The 17,967-nt window shown below is 45.0% G+C and overlaps 1 protein-coding gene across 1 annotated transcript; it reads right to left on the bottom strand.

Annotated features, from left to right (window-relative positions):
• Positions 1-16,247: 16,247 nt before the first annotated feature.
• On the bottom strand, positions 16,248-17,324 carry CCR3 (C-C motif chemokine receptor 3; the record flags this gene model as incomplete). Its single annotated transcript, XM_082663992.1, has 1 exon — positions 16,248-17,324. One exon carries the CDS (start codon positions 17,322-17,324, stop codon positions 16,248-16,250), a length of 1,077 nt encoding a protein of 358 aa, XP_082520118.1.
• Between the last annotated feature and the right edge of the window lie 643 nt (positions 17,325-17,967).

Raw genomic sequence — 17,967 nt, 5'->3', positions numbered from 1 at the left:
CTGAAAGTGAAGGCGATAATCGTAATCCCTTGTCTTCACTTGGGTTTCCCAGAAGGCAGAGCTCAAGATCAAGATCAAGGTTTATGTGCCACAGCTTCATCAGCGTATGTGATCTCAGGCAGCGGAGGTGAAGGATGGGGTGGTAAAGCAGGGAAAGAGTAAGGGCCAGTACAAGGATGCATTGTGACACCACTACCATGCGTGCTGGAAGCTTGGAGATGCTTCTCAGGATTGTCTGTCTGGGGGTGGAGGCAGACACATTTCCCCATCAGCGCCTATCTTCCATTGGTCAAGGCTCTGCCCCCCTGGACATCAAGTCGCCTGCACTCCCAGCTTGCACATGCATGGTGCTGAGTGTCAGTGGAGGAGTCCTGGGGTAGGTTGTGAGAGGCATGGTCCGAGCCCAGACCAGGTGCCATCAGGCTGCACCTGTGAGAGGCTGACAGGCGCCCCAGCAGAAAAGGCTGAGAGGATTGGAAGTGGCTCCTAAGAGGTGTCCAAATAGTCAGCTTTTTTTTTTTAACATCTTTATTGGGGTATAATTGCTTTACAATGGTGTGTTAGTTTCTGCTTTATAACAAAATGAATCAGTTATACATATACATATGCTCCCATATCTCTTCCCTCTTGCGTCTCCCTCCCTCCCACCCTCCCTATCCCACCCCTCCAGGCGGTCACAAAGCACCGAGCCGATATCCCTGTGCCATGCAGCTGCTTCCCACTAGCTATCTACCTTACGTTTGTTAGTGTGTTTATGTCCATGCAAATAGTCAGCTTTTAAGAACGCTCTTCAGAGGCATCCTCTTCAAGCAGTGCACTAATAGTGAAATTGCATTATCAGTCAGTGATGGTATCTTTAATTCCAAGAGTTGAAGAGGAGACTGTCACCTTAGTCGATTACCATGAGCGCTAAGGAAAGGAAAGCTTAGTGAGTCTGTGACAACATCACCGTGAGCACTTCCCCACACTGGTACAGTGAGCACAAGACCTTGCTCCTCCACCAGCCTTGGCTGGAAGCCATAACTATGTAGGATCTTACATGTGCCGCACGGTGACCACTGGAGCTGCTGAATGCTGACAGTGCAGAAAAGTGTCTGTCTCTGCACCATGATGTCAGTCTTTAAAAATGAGACCACTCACCTTTACTAATACAACTGCAATTATAATTAAATTTTAAAATAAGATATCAGATTTATGTAAATCCCAGCAATTTTTTTCTATGATAGTGACCATCAGTTTTGGACTTAGCTGTGGCCAGGTATTTTAGCCAATGTTGTACCATTCAGCATTTACCAAAAATGCGTAGTTGATTAGCCTCTAATTTAATATTGTTCTGATAATCTAATTATGTTTTAGTTACCGTTCTGGACAGTGTTTTGTTCTTCGTTTGGGTTACTAAGAAGTGAGGGCATGGTCAGGTTTGAGCTCAACTCTTGCAGTTGTCAGAGCCTTACTTATATGCAGTAAGGGATTCTGTGTATGGCTTAATCTTACTCTCCTATTCTTATTTTCTATTTGCACTTACTTTCTCATATAATAACATCAAAAATTTTACATTTGTTTTTATGAAGGTTATAAGAGTGCATAGTTAAGAAAATCAGATCCTGGCCTACAGAGGACAGGAAAAGAAAGAAATTAGAAATAGCATCTGCTGCTCCACCTCTCCCCATCTCTGCCCACTCTTCCCAGGCAACCACTTTGATTTCTACTGGCCATTTCTCTTGCTGCTTACCTACATGTTGTTAAGTAATATGCTTATGTTGCTTCCTCATGGTGTACCAGTTTTAGGCATTATTATTGATTTCCTGTTGTTGTAGGTGAGGACTAACTCACTCACACTTCTTCCCCTCTCTACATCTCAGTCTGGTTATTTTCCGTTTTCTGGTTAAATCACTAATTAGTGTTCATGCCATGATAAATAGTATTCACTGTGAAGCCAGTGTGTTGTGTTCCTGCAGTTTATTGGGTCCCCACACCCTCCATCTACTTAGTTGTTTTTACACCTATCACCAATTTCCCAAAATGCTCCAGTTTGATGTCAGTTATTGCCCAACGATAATTTTTCAGAATGTTCAAAACCCGCACGTTCTATGTTTCATCCTCGAGACTAATCTGGACTGTCTCTGGGGGTCCTGGAGTTCCCTTTGCTGCTCACCTGTATTAAACCCTGTTTTAAGGATTCTGGGACCCCCCTCTTTCTTGCTAACCCCTCATTTTACTGAAGCATATCTCTTGTCTCTTCCTGAGAAAAAGGGTAAATTGGAGGAAAAGTTTAAAGTCCTCTCATGCCTAGAAGTACCCGTATTATACCTTCATACTTGATCAAAACTCTGGTTCTGTATAGATTTCCAGGTTGAATGTAGTGTTTTCTCAAAACCGTGCAGCTGCTGCCCCACTGTCTTTTTTTTTTTTTTTTTTTTTTTTGCGGTACGCGGGCCTCTCACTGTTGTGGCCTCTCCCGCTGCGGAGCACAGGCTCCGGACGCGCAGGCTCAGCGGCCATGGCTCACGGGCCCAGCTGCTCCGCGGCATGTGGGATCCTCCCGGACCGGGGCACGAACCCGTGTCCCCTGCATCGGCAGGCGGACTCCCAACCACTGCGCCACCAGGGAAGCCCTGCCCCACTGTCTTTTATCAGTCAGTGTTGTGTCGATGTTTGGACCATTTCTGTTCCTTTCTGTTGCCCATTTTTTTCTCCTTGAAAGCTCTCAATATACTTATTTATCCCTGTAGTTATGAAAGTTCATAAGGATGTGTTATGGAGGGGATTTCTACATAAGAGGATTGTTATGAGGATTAAATGAGTTAATATATATAAAACTCTTAGACCAGCTCCTGGGAAAATAATAAAAGTTGTATTATGGTGTATTACCTATTAGTTTTTCTGTTCACCTTTATCTTTCAAACCCTCTGTTAACTTTTCTTTAAAATTATATTTTTAATTTCCAAGAGTTTTTTCCTCTTCTCTGAGTGTTCTCTCTCTCTTTCCCTTTTCTGCTTTCTTCCGGGAGCCATACTTTTCTTTATCTCTCTGAGAATTGATTACATGTTTGGTGGGGTTTTTTTTGTTTTTTTCATGCCCCCATATTTCTCTTGCCTCTTGAGTTCCTTTTCTCCTAGATGTTCATTCCAGATGCTGTCTTCCATGTAGGCAGTTGTCCTCAGAGTCTGGCAGTCTTTGGCATTCCATTTATATTTAAGAGTGAGATACCAAAGCTGGCAGAAAGCCCTGAGTGGGCAGGACTTGTCCGCTGGTGGCTTGTCACAGGTGTTTAGTGAGCTGTTCCCTATGTTGGGGGACCCCTGAACTGCAGAACCTGTAGGTGTCTTTCTCTGGGGTCATTTGTTTCTGCAAAGAAGAATCTTATCTCCTCCGCTGGCTGGTTGCAGAGTTTTTGAAAGTGGTATTTTTGAAGTGGGGCTAGCAGTCTCAATATTTGGCACAAGCCAGTGTGCTAAATCCCTTTGGTTTGAGTCCAGCACTCACCCCTGCCCTCTACTGTGTGCCTCTGAATGCGGAGAACCTTGGGTTTATTTACTCTTGGAGATACACGAGTGTCTCCTATGGGGATGGGTAAGATAGTCACCTGGCCTGGCAGGGTGGAGAAGGATGTGGGGCATCTAACTACTCCTTTTGCAGACTTTTAACTAACTGCCCTGTTTTCAGCCTTGAGATTCAATCCCAGCTTCCACAGTACTTGGTACCCCTGAGTCTCAAAAATGGCTAAAGTTCTGAAGGGCTCAACTGGCTTGCTTCTCATTGTTCTTAGCAAATTCTCCAGTGGGCCTTCCCACCATTCTACAGGTCCAATTGATTCTAAATGAATGTGGGTTCATACCAGAACCAAGGCCAAGATGCCACATCGGGCATCAGCCTAAACCCTCCACCTTAAGCTGCGAAATAAACTCCTTGCCTGCGGTTAGGATACTGTGATGATGTATAAGGCCTTCAGAAGGTGTGGGGATAGATGGAGTTAGCAGAGGCACAATGAGTAAGGGAAGCAGTTCAATTATAGAATATTTAGTCCACTGAGGGCAAATGCCATCTCCCTCCTCGATGCATCTGGAAGCTGGCTGGTCTGCTCTGAGCAGGCTGCCATATTGTAGTTTTATCAGTCAATCAAATTGGTTGATTTTTCCTGAAGGAAAATTGGCATACAGCCAAGGTAGAAACCAAGATAGCCTCAACCAGTAGAAGTCCGCGCTTTTAAGTCTGTGCTTTGTCTCCTTCCTTGTACCATTGTTTACTTTGTTCATGAGCCCGTGGTAAATCATCTGGCTGCTATAGGGAGGGCAACCAGCACACCATATTATCAGAGCCGCTTCCACTATGAGAGCCTTTTGTTGAGCGTTTACATGAGATATGAATATTTTTAGGTTTGGAGCTCATTCCAAGACATCAATTGACATGGTCCTCCATACTTTCTTGACGAGAATTTTTAAATCTTATTCCTTCCTTTTTCAACATTTGGCCAGATCGTAAGCTACTGTCTAGGAATAGGTGTAGATTCTGACCCTAGATAATCTCTCCTTCCAGGCAAAGTGGGTGATATCATAAACTCATCGAATTCTACCACCTGGGAGGCGTGTTCTCCTTTACTGTCCTTTAGGGCTACCCCAAGAGGGCCTGTGACTGACGCAGTTTACTTCATGCTCATTCAAGCAAAGTGCAGGGCCGTCTCTTCCTGGGCCAGGAATAGATGGCCCAGGAATAAGAGTTTCCATCCTAAGTCAGCCAGTCAGAGGGGACACCCTGTGTGAGGTCACAGGTCCAGATTGAGGGACGGTGGTGGCAGGTTGTTGGGGTTAGGGATGCTATGGGTGTGAGCAACCTGCCCACATTTCCTTCAGCGCCTGCTTGGATTAGATCCTGTATACATCACTTCCACTGTACGAGGCAGTGTTTATAGGTCTCCCTGCTTTGTTGCTAAGTGGGTCAGATGGCAGTTCAAAATAAACAACTTGAGTGTCATGGCAACCTGGTGTCCTGTAGTCAAAAACTCTTAGTCTCCCCTGGAGTCCAGTAGCAGTCCAGGAGTTCTTTCTTGCAGCTGGGGACACGGCCTTACTCCACTCTCCTAGGAGCTGCTGCCATGTTCATTCGAGGCTGGCTGCAGGCTCCACACAGTATCCTGAGATGCTCTGTACACTGCCCACAGCATTTCACCTGATGGGTTGTCACAGTGGTGACGAAGCCACTAGACTTACACCCCTGGTTATCTTTAGAACTTTCTCTTGCTCTGGACCCCAAAAATGGAAGTTTTAGGGGTAACCCAGTAATTAGGTAGAGCAGAACACACAAATATGGTATATGCTGCTCCACCATCCAAAAGACCCCTCAGTTATTGATATTCCTTTATTGGTGGAATAAAGGTATATGTGGCAATTTGAAAACATATGTACACATTCTTTAGCATACTTCCCTTCAAGGCTAATCATCCTCCCCTAGAATGTGGGCTGGAAGTGATGCCTTGTGACTCATGAGGCCAGTTTAGAAAGAGGGGACAGCTTCTGCCTGGCTCACTCTCTCCTGGGATGTTTGCCGTTGGAATCTAGTCACCATGTTGTGAGGAAACCCAAGTCACATGGAGAGAGCACATGTGGGTGTTCTGGCCAGCAGCTCCAGTTAGACCCTAAGCCAGTGGAAGCCGCCATCAGCTGCCAGACCTACGAGTGAGTGAGCCTTCAGATGGTTCCAGCTGCAGCCTTTGAGTCTTCTGACTGAGGACCCAGACATCATGGAGCGGATCCAAGCTGTTCCCATTGTGCCGTGTCCAAATTCCTGACCCTGAAATAATAAATGAGTGCTGTTGTTTTAAGCCCCTGTGTTTTGGGGTAATTTGTTATGCAGCCATAGATAACCAACACAATGCAGCAACTTGTCCTTCAGAAATATTTGACAGCCCCTATTCTAGATGAATATCTACATGCTAATTACCAGGACTATAACGATTCGCTTCAGCAACAGAACCAAACTTAAAAGAACACATACAGTTAAAGGCACTATCTGATTTAGTTGTAATATTCCACTGTTCTTCTCTAAGACCCACTGGTTTTTTATGTCGGCCAGCTGGAGAATTATAAGCAGGTACTATCATAGGAATTGATATGTCTGCACCTTTCTTATCTGTGATGGGACGCTGATTTCTGCTCTTTTCCTCATAGGGTAGTGTTCTGGTCTTGATTGGGAGGACAGGATGCCTGTAATGGCTTCCACTTGGACCATCCTCTCATAGTAACCTTTCTGTACTCTCTGAAAGCCAGTGTGGGAATCCCACCCTTCGCTGAGTATATTTCTTCCTGCACTGCACTTGAGGTCTGGTGAAAACATCGCAAGGTAGGTTCAGGGCTCTATCCAGTCCACAGTGATACAAAATCACATCAAAACTCTATCACCTGACTCTCATGAGCACCTACTCTGAGGCTGACTTCAGTGATTCCTTGGGTCTTTTGGAATTACTGTAATTTACAACTGGCATCCACTAAAAAGTGTATTTCTTTTCCCAGTGCCTGTTATTCCAGAAAAATTGGCTGTGGGTCCACTTGAGAAAGGCAAGGGCAAAGGTTTTCATGACTGGCAATATTTTAAAGCTCTTCCTCAAAGATGTGTGTTTTCCTTTTCATTCAAGAGGCCCTGGTTTTGTGAAATGACTCACTTCTGAGAATTTGGACAGCGGCCGCATTCTCTACCAGAGCAATCAGGACAGGTCTGATTTTTGCCATACTTGAAATTTTCTTAAGTAACACATGATTTAATGCCTGGGATCCCCATGATGAATGAACACAGAGTTTTCTGGATGTCAGATCACTCCTTGGGCCCAGATCACCGTCCTTTTCCTGTTGGCTTCCATAACGGCCACACCCGTGTTGTTTCTGGCGGGTAAAACGTCCACACTTAATATACTCCCTACTCATTGAGGTCAAGGATTGTATTTCAGTATAGCCCCTCCTACCACCATTCCAGATGACCCTCCCTCTCCAATCTTGTCTTCAAGACAAAAGAGAGAAGGGTCTTCTCTGCTCTAGAGAGGAAGAGAGTGAGGTGAAGTAGACTAGTCAGAACCCACGTGATAGAGGTAGTATAATGTTCAGTCTTCCTCTAGGTTATTCCAGAGGATCCCTGGCCCTTCACACTTGCCTAGCATGGACAAGCATTTGATCTAAGTCTGTATTCGCCCAGTCACAAACTCATAGAACTTTAGCCATCGAGTTCAGTATTTCTAATGAGTGCACATATCAGTAAATTCAGCCGAGTCCAAAATTCACTTCTCACTTTTATTAAGCACTCTCAAAATCCAAACTCAGATTTTTGATAATATGTATTGAACAATTTCTGTAATTCCTTATGGAATTTTCTTCCCTTCTCTGATTCTGCATTTTATCTTCTGGGTCATGTTGAATTTGAATCCTGTTTATTAGGTGAGCAGCCTTGAAGAGTGGGACACGGGGTGAACTGTTAACTTTGTCATACTAGGGAAAAATGGTTTCCTTCGGAAAGAAAGGTATAGATGAGAGTGTGCCAGAGAGCAATGAGGATCAGGGTTTCCCAGGTTCTCTGCGTCCATCCAGATAGTCCCATTCCCACTGGTTCTTGGTCTGTCTCAATTAATGCCTTAACATTCATACATGCTTTTTGGCAAATGTGTGAATTCAACTCATATTATAATTAAGACACTTGCCAATTCGGGCTCTGAATTGGTTTCCAACAGTTGTAAGCTGGCAACTTCAAGTAATAAGAGTTGTTTTTTTTTCCCTCCCGACTTGGTCACAGAAAGCCTCTGTTTCACTCTAACTTGAAGATGAAAGCTTCAGTATTTGAGTGTTTGGTTTTTTTTCCCTTGCTTTAAGCTGCTCAGTGCCTTTGGAAGCAGCCGTCCTACCCTCTGGTTCTGGCATCCCTCATCCTTTTAGGTGGCAGCACCTTCCTGCCACCTGCCCTCACCCCTGGCCAGGCTCTGTCCTCAGTGGGCACATAGTGCAACGTGATAGCCTGACTAATTGTTTGATTGCTCTATCCCATGGGCTGGTATTTTCCCATTCTGGGATATGGATGTGAGTCTCATTTCCCTGGAAGTCTGATGCCTGCAGCCTGCTTTCTAGCACTCATTTCCACATCAGTTTATCTTGATTTATAAACGACCCCAACTTCAGCCAAGAATGACTGCACGTGGTTTGGACAGCTCACAGAAAGTGAGAAGGACCTCAGGAGGAGGTCATGGAGCCCCTGTCTAGGCCACAGCCACAGGATCGATCAATGCCACCCATCCATCTCTATGTGTCTTCATTTGAGTTTTCAAATTCCAGTTGGCTTAGCTTAGGTCAGGCTAGGATCTATCACTCTTGGATCAAACAAGTCAAGAGGAGCGTGGTGATGGCCACTGTAGGAATCATTATGAACCAAGCAACCCCCCACCCGCACCCCGCCCTGGTTTGTATCTATAGCAGTGTTACTTCCCGTTGCCAATAGGGTACATCCAAACCCTTGGCACGTTCTTAATTCAGGCATCAAAGTGCCCTTGCTTCTTCACCTGCTGATTTCTCCCCTCTACATCGACTGTTAGTCTCTATTCCCTGAACATCCTCTGTTCATTTTCAACTCTACCTTTGTATAACCCCTTCCTACAGCTTTCTTCAGAGGTGTCGTTTCCTGTCCTTAGGACCCATCCTCACCCCTCCTCTTTCAGGAGGGCTTCCCTGAACACTTACTTGACAGTTTCCATATTTTTTCTTTTGTTGCCAACTTGTTTTCCTGTGCCATATATTGTCTCCTCATGTCACTTAGGGTCCCAGCAGGAAATGACACACTCAAATTGGGCAGTCTGAGGAGAGTTTAATCAAGGGACCATATACAAAGATGATAGCAGGGTGGAGGGAGAATGCAGTCCCCTGAGATGAGTAACAGAGTTTATTACCAGCCCTAGGTTGAAAGGGGCTGGGGGTGGGAGGATGTGGCAAGGTCCAGAACTCAGAGATGGGACCTGCTGTTTCATCGGCCCCCAGTGCTGCTGCAGGGAGGGGGCTGGGGGAATAAATACTCTGATCTCACTCTCCTCCCTTCTTCCAGTCTCCGCATGGACCTAGGCCAGAGAACAAGGGAGAAAACTGGTGTGGTCCACACAGGGCAGCTTTTCAGGCACAGAGCAGGGCAGAGCAGGGTGGAGAGTGGATCTGGGTGGGGCAGCAGAATGTCCTACACACTCCCTAATTTGATAAATTCTCATCTTCTTGAGGCTAGCAACCATGTTTTTCTTTTACCATCCCCTTTACCTCCCTGCATAAAGACAAGGACGATTATAGATGTTCAGTAAGTGTGACCAGTTGAGGTTCGACTGATGAACAGCATCCTGATTGAACAACAGTAGGGTGAGCAGAACATCTGTCCATCTGTCCATTCTCACTTGTCCTGGGTCAGAGGAGTGGCTGTTCTGATTTACAGATTTCAGAAAATGGATTGGGACACACTTATTAGCAATTGGGGCTTTTGTGTGTTAAAAAGTCCCACATATGCACTAGCAAGTCTAGTCTATTTCCACCCTCCAAGCAGCAGTATGTGGAATCAGGGTGGGCCCCATGGAGTCAGGTTCTGCCATCCTGCATCTCTCTTCTGATGGCACATGTTTTCAGCCTACCCATTGCTTGTGTGTGGCCCTCTGGAATTAGATGTGAATTTTTGTTTAAGAGGAGATAAGGTAATTTCATAGGCTTTGAACTATAACCAGCTTTACCAAAGCCCTACACCAGGGAACTAGGAATTAAGCCCTGGTACTAACAAAGTGAAACCGTGTTTCCTATCCTCTGTTCCTCCCTCCTGTGGCCACTGTATTGCACAATTCCTAGGGATATAAATGCCATCCCCTAGAGTTTTGCAACCCAGTTGGACAGGATCAGATATAGGCATTCCTGATTTCGTGCTGGGATATCATCAAAACCTCACCTCCCACCTAGCATATGGGCATATTTTCTGTTTCACTATTTTCTTGAATGACTGCACAGGGCTAGCTGCAGCTCTAGCATGCAAAGGCCCCCTTGTGTTCACATTTCCCACTACACCTGTAACTGAAGCAGGTGTTAGCAAGGGACAGTCTTAGGCTTGGGGTCAATTTCCCAGGACCCAAACTAAGCAAGGAAGAATCTTGTCCTATCTGAAAACTGAGAGGCTTTTCTCAGTTCAGAAAGTCTAGATTGCAAGAGGCAACCACTCTTCTTATGGCATTGGGAAGTGGCCAGTGGACTAGCTCTTGCTTAGCCTGGGAAGGTTAACTTTGAAAATAGGCAAAATCTAGGTATGTAGAATTTTACAGGCATTAATAAGTATGTCTCTATTCAAGCCCATATTAATATCCGTATGTATATTTATATCTCTCTCTATATTAAATATCATTGCTTTTTTTCCCCTCTGCCTAATTTCTCAGCCAGAATCTGGGGCTCTGACATCCATTTAAGTCCTGCAGGACAGTCCTGCAAATTCATGTAAGCCATCTGTGGACCTCAAGAGCTGAAATTTGGTGGCTTTGAATTTGCCACCAGTACGTTGAACCAACAGGGCTTATGAGGTATGAACAGAAAGAATCTACTTTTGTGTCTCACATCTCTTCAGAATGAATTAAAGGCTGAAGTTCTTCCAGCCACAGTGAAAAGTAGGGCAGTCCCATGACTTTTATCATCACGCTTAGGTACAAAAAAGTCCCATGATCATTTGAACTCACTAAAAGGAGAGAGTTTCAATTCAGAAATTGAAGGGTTGATCCCCATAAGAATATCAAAACTCAACTTGATTTGACATTTAAATCTTCCCGCCACCTCCCAGCTGGCTGAGGGATGAACCACGTTCAGGAGAGAGGAGTGAGGGGTGCTGTCCTACTTGTCTCTCGTCTTCCCTGGCATTTCTACTCCTTCCCCTACTTGCTAAGCATGGTTTCTAGTCCCCTGACTGGTAGGCACTGGGAAAGGAAGGAAAGTTTTATGAGTGGCCCTGTCATAAAATGATGACTTCACCTCCAGCTCCAGCCCTGGGACCAGCAGGTGTAAAAGTTGATTCTTTCTCTCAAGGACTGCTTTTGTAGAGTAATTGGAGACATCCCTGGGAATATTCATATTCAACCTAACAGGGATACCCTGCTGTTTCGGCGGTCCACTGCACACATTTTTCTCATCCTACAGACAAGTTCCATCCAGGCAGTCTTCTTGGGCAAGGTTAGAAATCCCCCATTCAGCTCTTTCTCATCTGGTCCATGGAAAAGAATCCCACGTTCTTTGCCAAAATCAACTCTGAAAGCATAGATCCATCCCCGAGTAGTGGCAGTTTTTGTCTACTCCACCCGCAAAGCAGCTGGCTGGCCTGTCTCTGTTCTCCTGATTTCCTGGGTGAGAGTCAGGTCTTCTTTAACCTCAATGAGTTGTATCAAGCTCTCGGGTGGTCCCACTGGCATCGCTCTTATCAGGCTTGAGGTGAGAGACCACACCCACCGTGACTTCCTTCCTCCCTTCCCCGGTGTAGAGGTGGCACCAGCAGCCCTCGACAAACAGCTCCTATTCAAGTATCTCCCTAATTTTCACAGTCCAATCTCTTTGTCCCCAGTATAGGTGAGGGGTCTCAAGAGTTGTGAAATGTGATTTAACAATTCCTGTGTCAATTCTGTGTATAGCCCTAGTTTGGAATACAGCATCTGTGGGGTCCGGCTGCCCCAGTTGAAACTTCCAATGTGCTATGTTGGTACAGACTGATAGCATTTTGCATTAGTGAGCAGCATTTGACTACTACACAATCTAGCCCTATTTTGGTTGTTTAGAACTGCATCCAGGGTCAAGCTAGAACTAACCTGGGGATTTAAGCAGCTTGTCCACAGACCTCACATCCTTAGTTTCCCCCTGCCCCCGCCAAATCTGGTCTCCCTCATCATGGCTATGCATATCAGAGCCCCACATCCTGTAGGGCATGGATTATTAGGGATCAGGAAACTTCTGTAAAGATGCGAAAGTAAATACTTGAGGATTTGTGGGCTGTACGGTCTCTGTTACAATTACTCAACTCTGTTGTAACACAAAAGCAGCCAGACAGTTCATAAACAAACAAGCATGGCTGTGCTCCAGTGAAACTCCATTTACAGGGCAGGCAGTGGGCTGCATTTGGCCCATGGATCACGGTTCACTGACCCTTGGATTAGATCCGTGAATAGAGAAAGAGAAATGGTGACCTTAACTATACTGGGGATTTATCTGGGCAGAAAGGGAAGAAAATCTCAGTGATTGAAAGCCCATAGCCTGTGGAGGACATAAACCTGCTTTGTCCAGAAGATGTGAAGACTTTAGAATTTTAGCCTTGGAATTCTGAAGACCTCAGAAACTCCAGCTGGAAAAGGATCATACTTTTTAAACCAGCAGATTATGATGCTCAACAAAAAAGAGCAGCAGGGAAGTCAACACTGAGGTGTGTTCAAGGTCACCTGCCACTGTCAAGGTCACCCTAGTTTTCACCGCAGCAGACTCTCTCTAGTGCAGACACTGCTCTCACTTCCACCCTTTGGTTCATGAAAAAGTTGTTCAAACATGGAGCAAATGCTTTATCCCTCAAGCCTTAACTGAGTGTGCCTAGCTGGCGTCCAACATCCAGTATCTGCATCTTGTTGCTGGGGAGCTTTCCTCAAGCTGGAAGGCCTCTTGAGAACCAGGCAGGCTGGAAATCCTGAGGAATTAAGCACCAATCAGCCAGTGACCAACAGGAGTGGAGTGTTAATACCCCAGCTGTCTTCCCCCTCGAATGGAATAACTGAGGAGTGTGAGTTACACTGTTTCCTAGAGTTTTCTAGTGGTTTTGAGCTCCAGTCACCCCTCAGTGGAAGGTACTTCGTAATGTACCCTTTGTTGGCATCTTCCTCTTCTGTTGTACTTCCCCACTCCCTCCTGGAGTTTCCTTTCGAATGAACTCTTTGCTCTCCACTTCTTGCTCAGGAACTGCTTTTGGGGGAACCCAACCTAAGCAGAATGTCACTTTCTCTGTGTAACTTTCTTCATTCAACTTTCTGCTGAGGGCCTTTGGGCACCTGTCACATTTCATTATAGTCATTTGAGTCAGATGGATCTTTTCCACTGAATGGTAAGTTTTCTAGAAATGAATCTTATTCATCTTTACATCACTGGCATTTTCCTCAGCCTGTTGCACAGTGTTCAAGACATGATTGCTGACTACAGAAAGCTTGATGCATAGGCAGAGTTGATATGAAGAGGCAAGTTTGAAGGGGCTAGTGCTGTACCACTAACCACATGCAGTAGCCGCTAGCCACATGTTAGCCATTTCAATTAAAATTGAATCGGAGTGAAAAATTCAGTTCCTCAGTCTCGCTAGCCACATTTCAGGTGCTCAATAGCTGCATACGATCAGTGGTGATTAGATTGGACAACACAGATGTAGAACTTTTCTATCGCTGTAGATGGTTCCATCGGACAGCATGGGGCTGGGGAGCACACTGAATCTGTGATTTGGTTATGTGCAGTTTTGTGTCGGTCACAGAGCTCCTAAAAGCTTTCAGGGATCAGGGGAGTATGAACTAGCACCTATATCCTGCACTTGTGATTACCTAAGGGCAAACAGTACTTCTCAATGCAAGAGAGAACCAGTGATGTATAGTTTTTAAATGATTGCTTTATTTACATTTTGGCTGAACCACAAAAAAGAGAAAAAGTAACTTCAAAGTTTCCTAACCAAATTGAGATTCGTGTTGCGTGGTTTAGTGTTCCAAAGTTCACATCCTGTGCTGCCCATGTAGGGTTGGATTGAGATAAGACCTTTCAGACAGGGGTGAAAGTAAGAAAAATTAAGGCCACTCACTAGCGGTCGAGGCTGGATGGCATGGAAGGCCAAGAGCAGGTACATCCCTTCTCCAAGCATCTGATTAGGATGTGAAATGTTCTGGAAATGGAATGTTTTCTGGTCTTCACATTGGAAGTCTCTCTCATTTGGGTTGAATTTAGGTATTGGCAGTTTTCTTTTTAAGACATGATTTTGATCTTGGGCAGTGTAGGACAGAACAGTGTCCAATTCAGTCCTACAGTGAGCTTCCTGAGGGACTTAGCTGAGAACATGACAGGTGCTTAGCAAATGTTTACTGAATGAATGAGTGATAAGTGACCAGATGGATGAATGAACACATGAAACTTGAGTATACCTTAGTGAACGATGGAAAATGCACTTGGTCTCATGGCCAGTAAGAGGTGATGCTGTGGAATTGTCTATCAGGCCCCAACCTCCTTTTTTTTTACAATATATTTTGTAGACTTTGAGCATCCAGCTCCTAAAACTTTAGCAAGATCAGAGTTTACGTGGACTGTAAGGGGGGTTAGAGATAATCTAACCAGGTCACAGAGTTAATTCATGGCAGAGGGCTTCTAATCTCTTTATGGCTAGAATGGATACCACATCTGAGTAGTAGTCTAGCCTTTTATTTTTTTGTATAATCTAAAGTGCTGTTTATTTTTTGAAAAGTGTGTTTCCATGTTTCAAAATCTAAAAGACGCAGAAGGGTATTCAGAGAAAGATCCCTCCTTCTATTCTCTACGCACGCCCCTCCCTAAAGATGACCTCTGTTACTTCTTTCTTTTGTATCCTTAAAGAGGATGGTCAGTGCATCTAAGCACAATGAAAAAAGTGTCTCCTCTTTTTTTTTTAAAAAACATACATTCTGTTTTGCCCTTTGTTTTTTTCAATCAACCATATACTGCTCCTGATGCTTTAACTCTTCCTTCATACTGTCTCTTGGCCACATTCTTCTTGGCATGCTCTTGGCACCTCTCTTGACCAGCCATTAATCTTTCCTTGCCTCCACACTTGCATTTGTCTCCTAACTTACCTCCCTGCCCGGTCCTGGGGCCTCTACTCCAGTGGTCCCCAACCTTGTTGGCATGAGGGACGGGTTTCATGGAAGACAATTTTCCTATGGACCAGTGGTGGGGGGAGGGGGAGGGGTGGTTCAGGCAGTAACGTGAGCGATGCGGAGCTGCTCACCTCCTGCTTGCAGCCTGGTTCCTAACAGGCCGTGGACTGGTATCGGTCCATGGCCCAGGGGTTGGGGACCCCTGCTCTACTCCTTCCTCTGCGTGATACCAGATTTATCTTCCTGACACACCATTTTGACTGCTTTGTTCCCTTTGCCTTCCCAATAAAGCCCAAGATGCTCTGTCTGAAAATCACCCCCCATCCCAGCCTTCCCACCTCACCCTGCCATCCACACATGTTGGTGCCTTCCCCAGTCACCTTTGTATTGGGCGTACATTGGCTTCGGGTGCCTTCCCCCCAACCCTCTCCCTTTCTAAATCCTGCCCCTCCTTCAGAGACCTACTCAAAAGCCACTTCCTCCCTCAGATTCCAGCTGGAAATGGTCTTTTTCTTCCTGGCCCAGGCGTAGCATCGAGTGTGTCCCTCTTTGCGCTAAAGTTATTGTTTCTGTCTTAAACATCCTCTAATACAGGGAAAGTTTCATGGGGGCAAGGATTGTGTTTGTCTTACACAGTTTTGCATCCTTCACTTAACCTAAGGCAGTGTTTGTGCATCCTGTCTGTATCACCTAATGCACAGTTACTGGATGAACAGTGAGACTGGTGTAAAAGAGGACAGTGTCTGCACATTTCAGGACTCTTGAGAAGTTTCTATGAGCAGGGCCTTTATTCTCTATACTGAAAATACCAAATTGCTCTTCTTCTGTCGAGTAGCTCATGGGAACTGTGGTCATTCAGTGTGAACAGGAGATCTGTTCATTATTAAGAATATTCAAAACAGGTGTGACATGCCATTATGGTGCTTGAGAGTACATATGCATAAATTTTTTACAAGTCTTTATCAAGCAAGGAAAGAACTAGGCACATTAAGAGATAATGTAATTGATTTATTGTATTTTGTGAAGTATGTTTCATTTATATCAATAACTGGCTGAAGTTAAGGTTTAAGATATGAAAAGCTTTACCTGTGTGTAGCTGCACATAGTAACTGTGTAACATTCAGGTGCATTAAAATATATGTAACTCTTGAAAGAATCAAGCAAAGCTCTACTTCTCAGGTTTGACAATAAGTCACTGCCCAGCTGCTGACCTTTGGTAATGCCTCTGGGGTGCATAGATAGACTGCTACCATTGGGTATATATTTTAATGTCTTTAAGAACTTCAGTGTTGCGCTGGAAGTTCAGAGGACTGGTGCAGAGGTTGATGTGTTTGCTTCATCTGCCCCATCCATCTTCTTTAGGCAATGTTCTGCATCTGACCTAAAATACAGCAGAGAGTTCCTGCTCCCCTGTTGACGGGGAGACAGAACTGGCTCTTTCCAGTTTTTCACTAGGAAGAAATGGGATGAATTTGCCCATGTAGATGGCCACATGCCTGTAGAAAAAGTGGCGGAGGTGCTTTTGGAACCTCTCACCAACGAAGGCGTAGATCACGGGGTTGACACAGCAGTGGGTGTAGGCGATCACCTCCGTCACCAGCATGGCCAGGTCCAGCTGTCTGCTCTGCTCACACTCAGTCTCCAGGTGCGCTTGAAAAGTTGAGAGGAGGACAACCAGATTGTAGGGTGTCCAGAAAATAAAGAAGACCACCATGATGACAAAAATGAGCCGGATGGCCTTGTATTTTTTTTTACTGGGGCATCTCAGCAGTGTTTTAATGATTCCTGAGTAGCAGATGGCCATAATGAGCAGAGGCAGAGCGAGACCCAGGATATTCAACCTCAGAGCATGGAAACACTTCCAGGCATTCTCTCCATTCTTTGGGTAAAGAGGACTGCAGAAAGTCTGTTCAAACTCCTCTTGGGACTCATGGAAGATAAATTCAGGGAGGGCTGCTAACCCTGCCAGGACCCAGGTGAAGATGCTTGTGATGATACCAAAAGTGGTCGTCCGGGCTCGAAGGGCAAACACGGCGTGCACGATGGCCAGATACCGGTCTATGGTCAGGAGTATGATGAAGAAGATCTCACTGTACAAGCCCATGTAATAGAGCCCAGAGAGCAACTTACACATATGGTGGCCAAAAACCCACTCATTCCACCCAACATAGTGAATCCAGAACGGCAGAGTGAATAAGAAGAGCAAGTCGGAAATGGCCAGATTGAGCAGGTAGATGTTGGTCATAATCCGGAGCTTGTTGTATTTTGTGAGGATCACCACCACCACTACATTGCCCAGCAGACCAACCGTGAACACCAGGGAATACAGTGGGGGCAGGAACTGAGCCCCCAGCTCCTTGATGTTGCTTTTTTCACATGGCAGTGCCCCCTCATAGTCATAGGGTGTGGTCCCAGCAGCTTCACCCACAGTCTCAGTCCCATCGACTGAGGTCGCCATTTCCCTTGTCTCTGTGATAGAAGAAGGAAAAAGCAACCCCACAATTAGCCATGATCACCCCTTGTGACCCACACCACTTGGTTTATACATTTACTCAATAAAACCACATGGGATAAACAGCCTATACATTCCTCAGCATGTATTTCCAAAGGTATATCAGAGATGCTGTGGGGGGAGATGTCTGGAGTGAAAGATCTACCGTTTTCAAAGTCAGCATGATCCGGGATGGGAAAGGAAACAGAAGAGTTGTGAGTGGTGGTGAAGAGTGGGCGTGTTGCTCTCAGAAAGCATTTGAAGGAAGAAATACAAAACTCGAAGAGACAGGTTGGGTAATGATAACAATAATATTATACTAATTTTATTATTACTGTATCTTTTAAGGTATTTTGCATTTTATGTGTTATATATGACTTTCAAAATCATCTTACCTATTTAAAAACCAAATGCTAATAATAATAATAGTGGTAATAATGATAATAGTGATCATTATCATTAGAAATAACTACCCCCTCTCCATGGCCCCATAACAATGTGCTGTTCATCATAGCTAATGGGGAGATTGAACGTTAAAGAAATTTAATAATTAGCCTAAAATCCTCTAGTAAGTCATTGCAAAAGTTCAAGCTAGATCTTCAGAGTCTAT

The sequence above is a fragment of the Grampus griseus genome (genome assembly GCF_964374135.1).
Source record: "Grampus griseus genome assembly, chromosome: 10".
NCBI classification, from domain to species: domain Eukaryota; kingdom Metazoa; phylum Chordata; class Mammalia; order Artiodactyla; family Delphinidae; genus Grampus; species Grampus griseus.
Note: the sequence above shows the minus strand (reverse complement) of the source record. Positions and strands in the feature narration are given on the sequence as shown.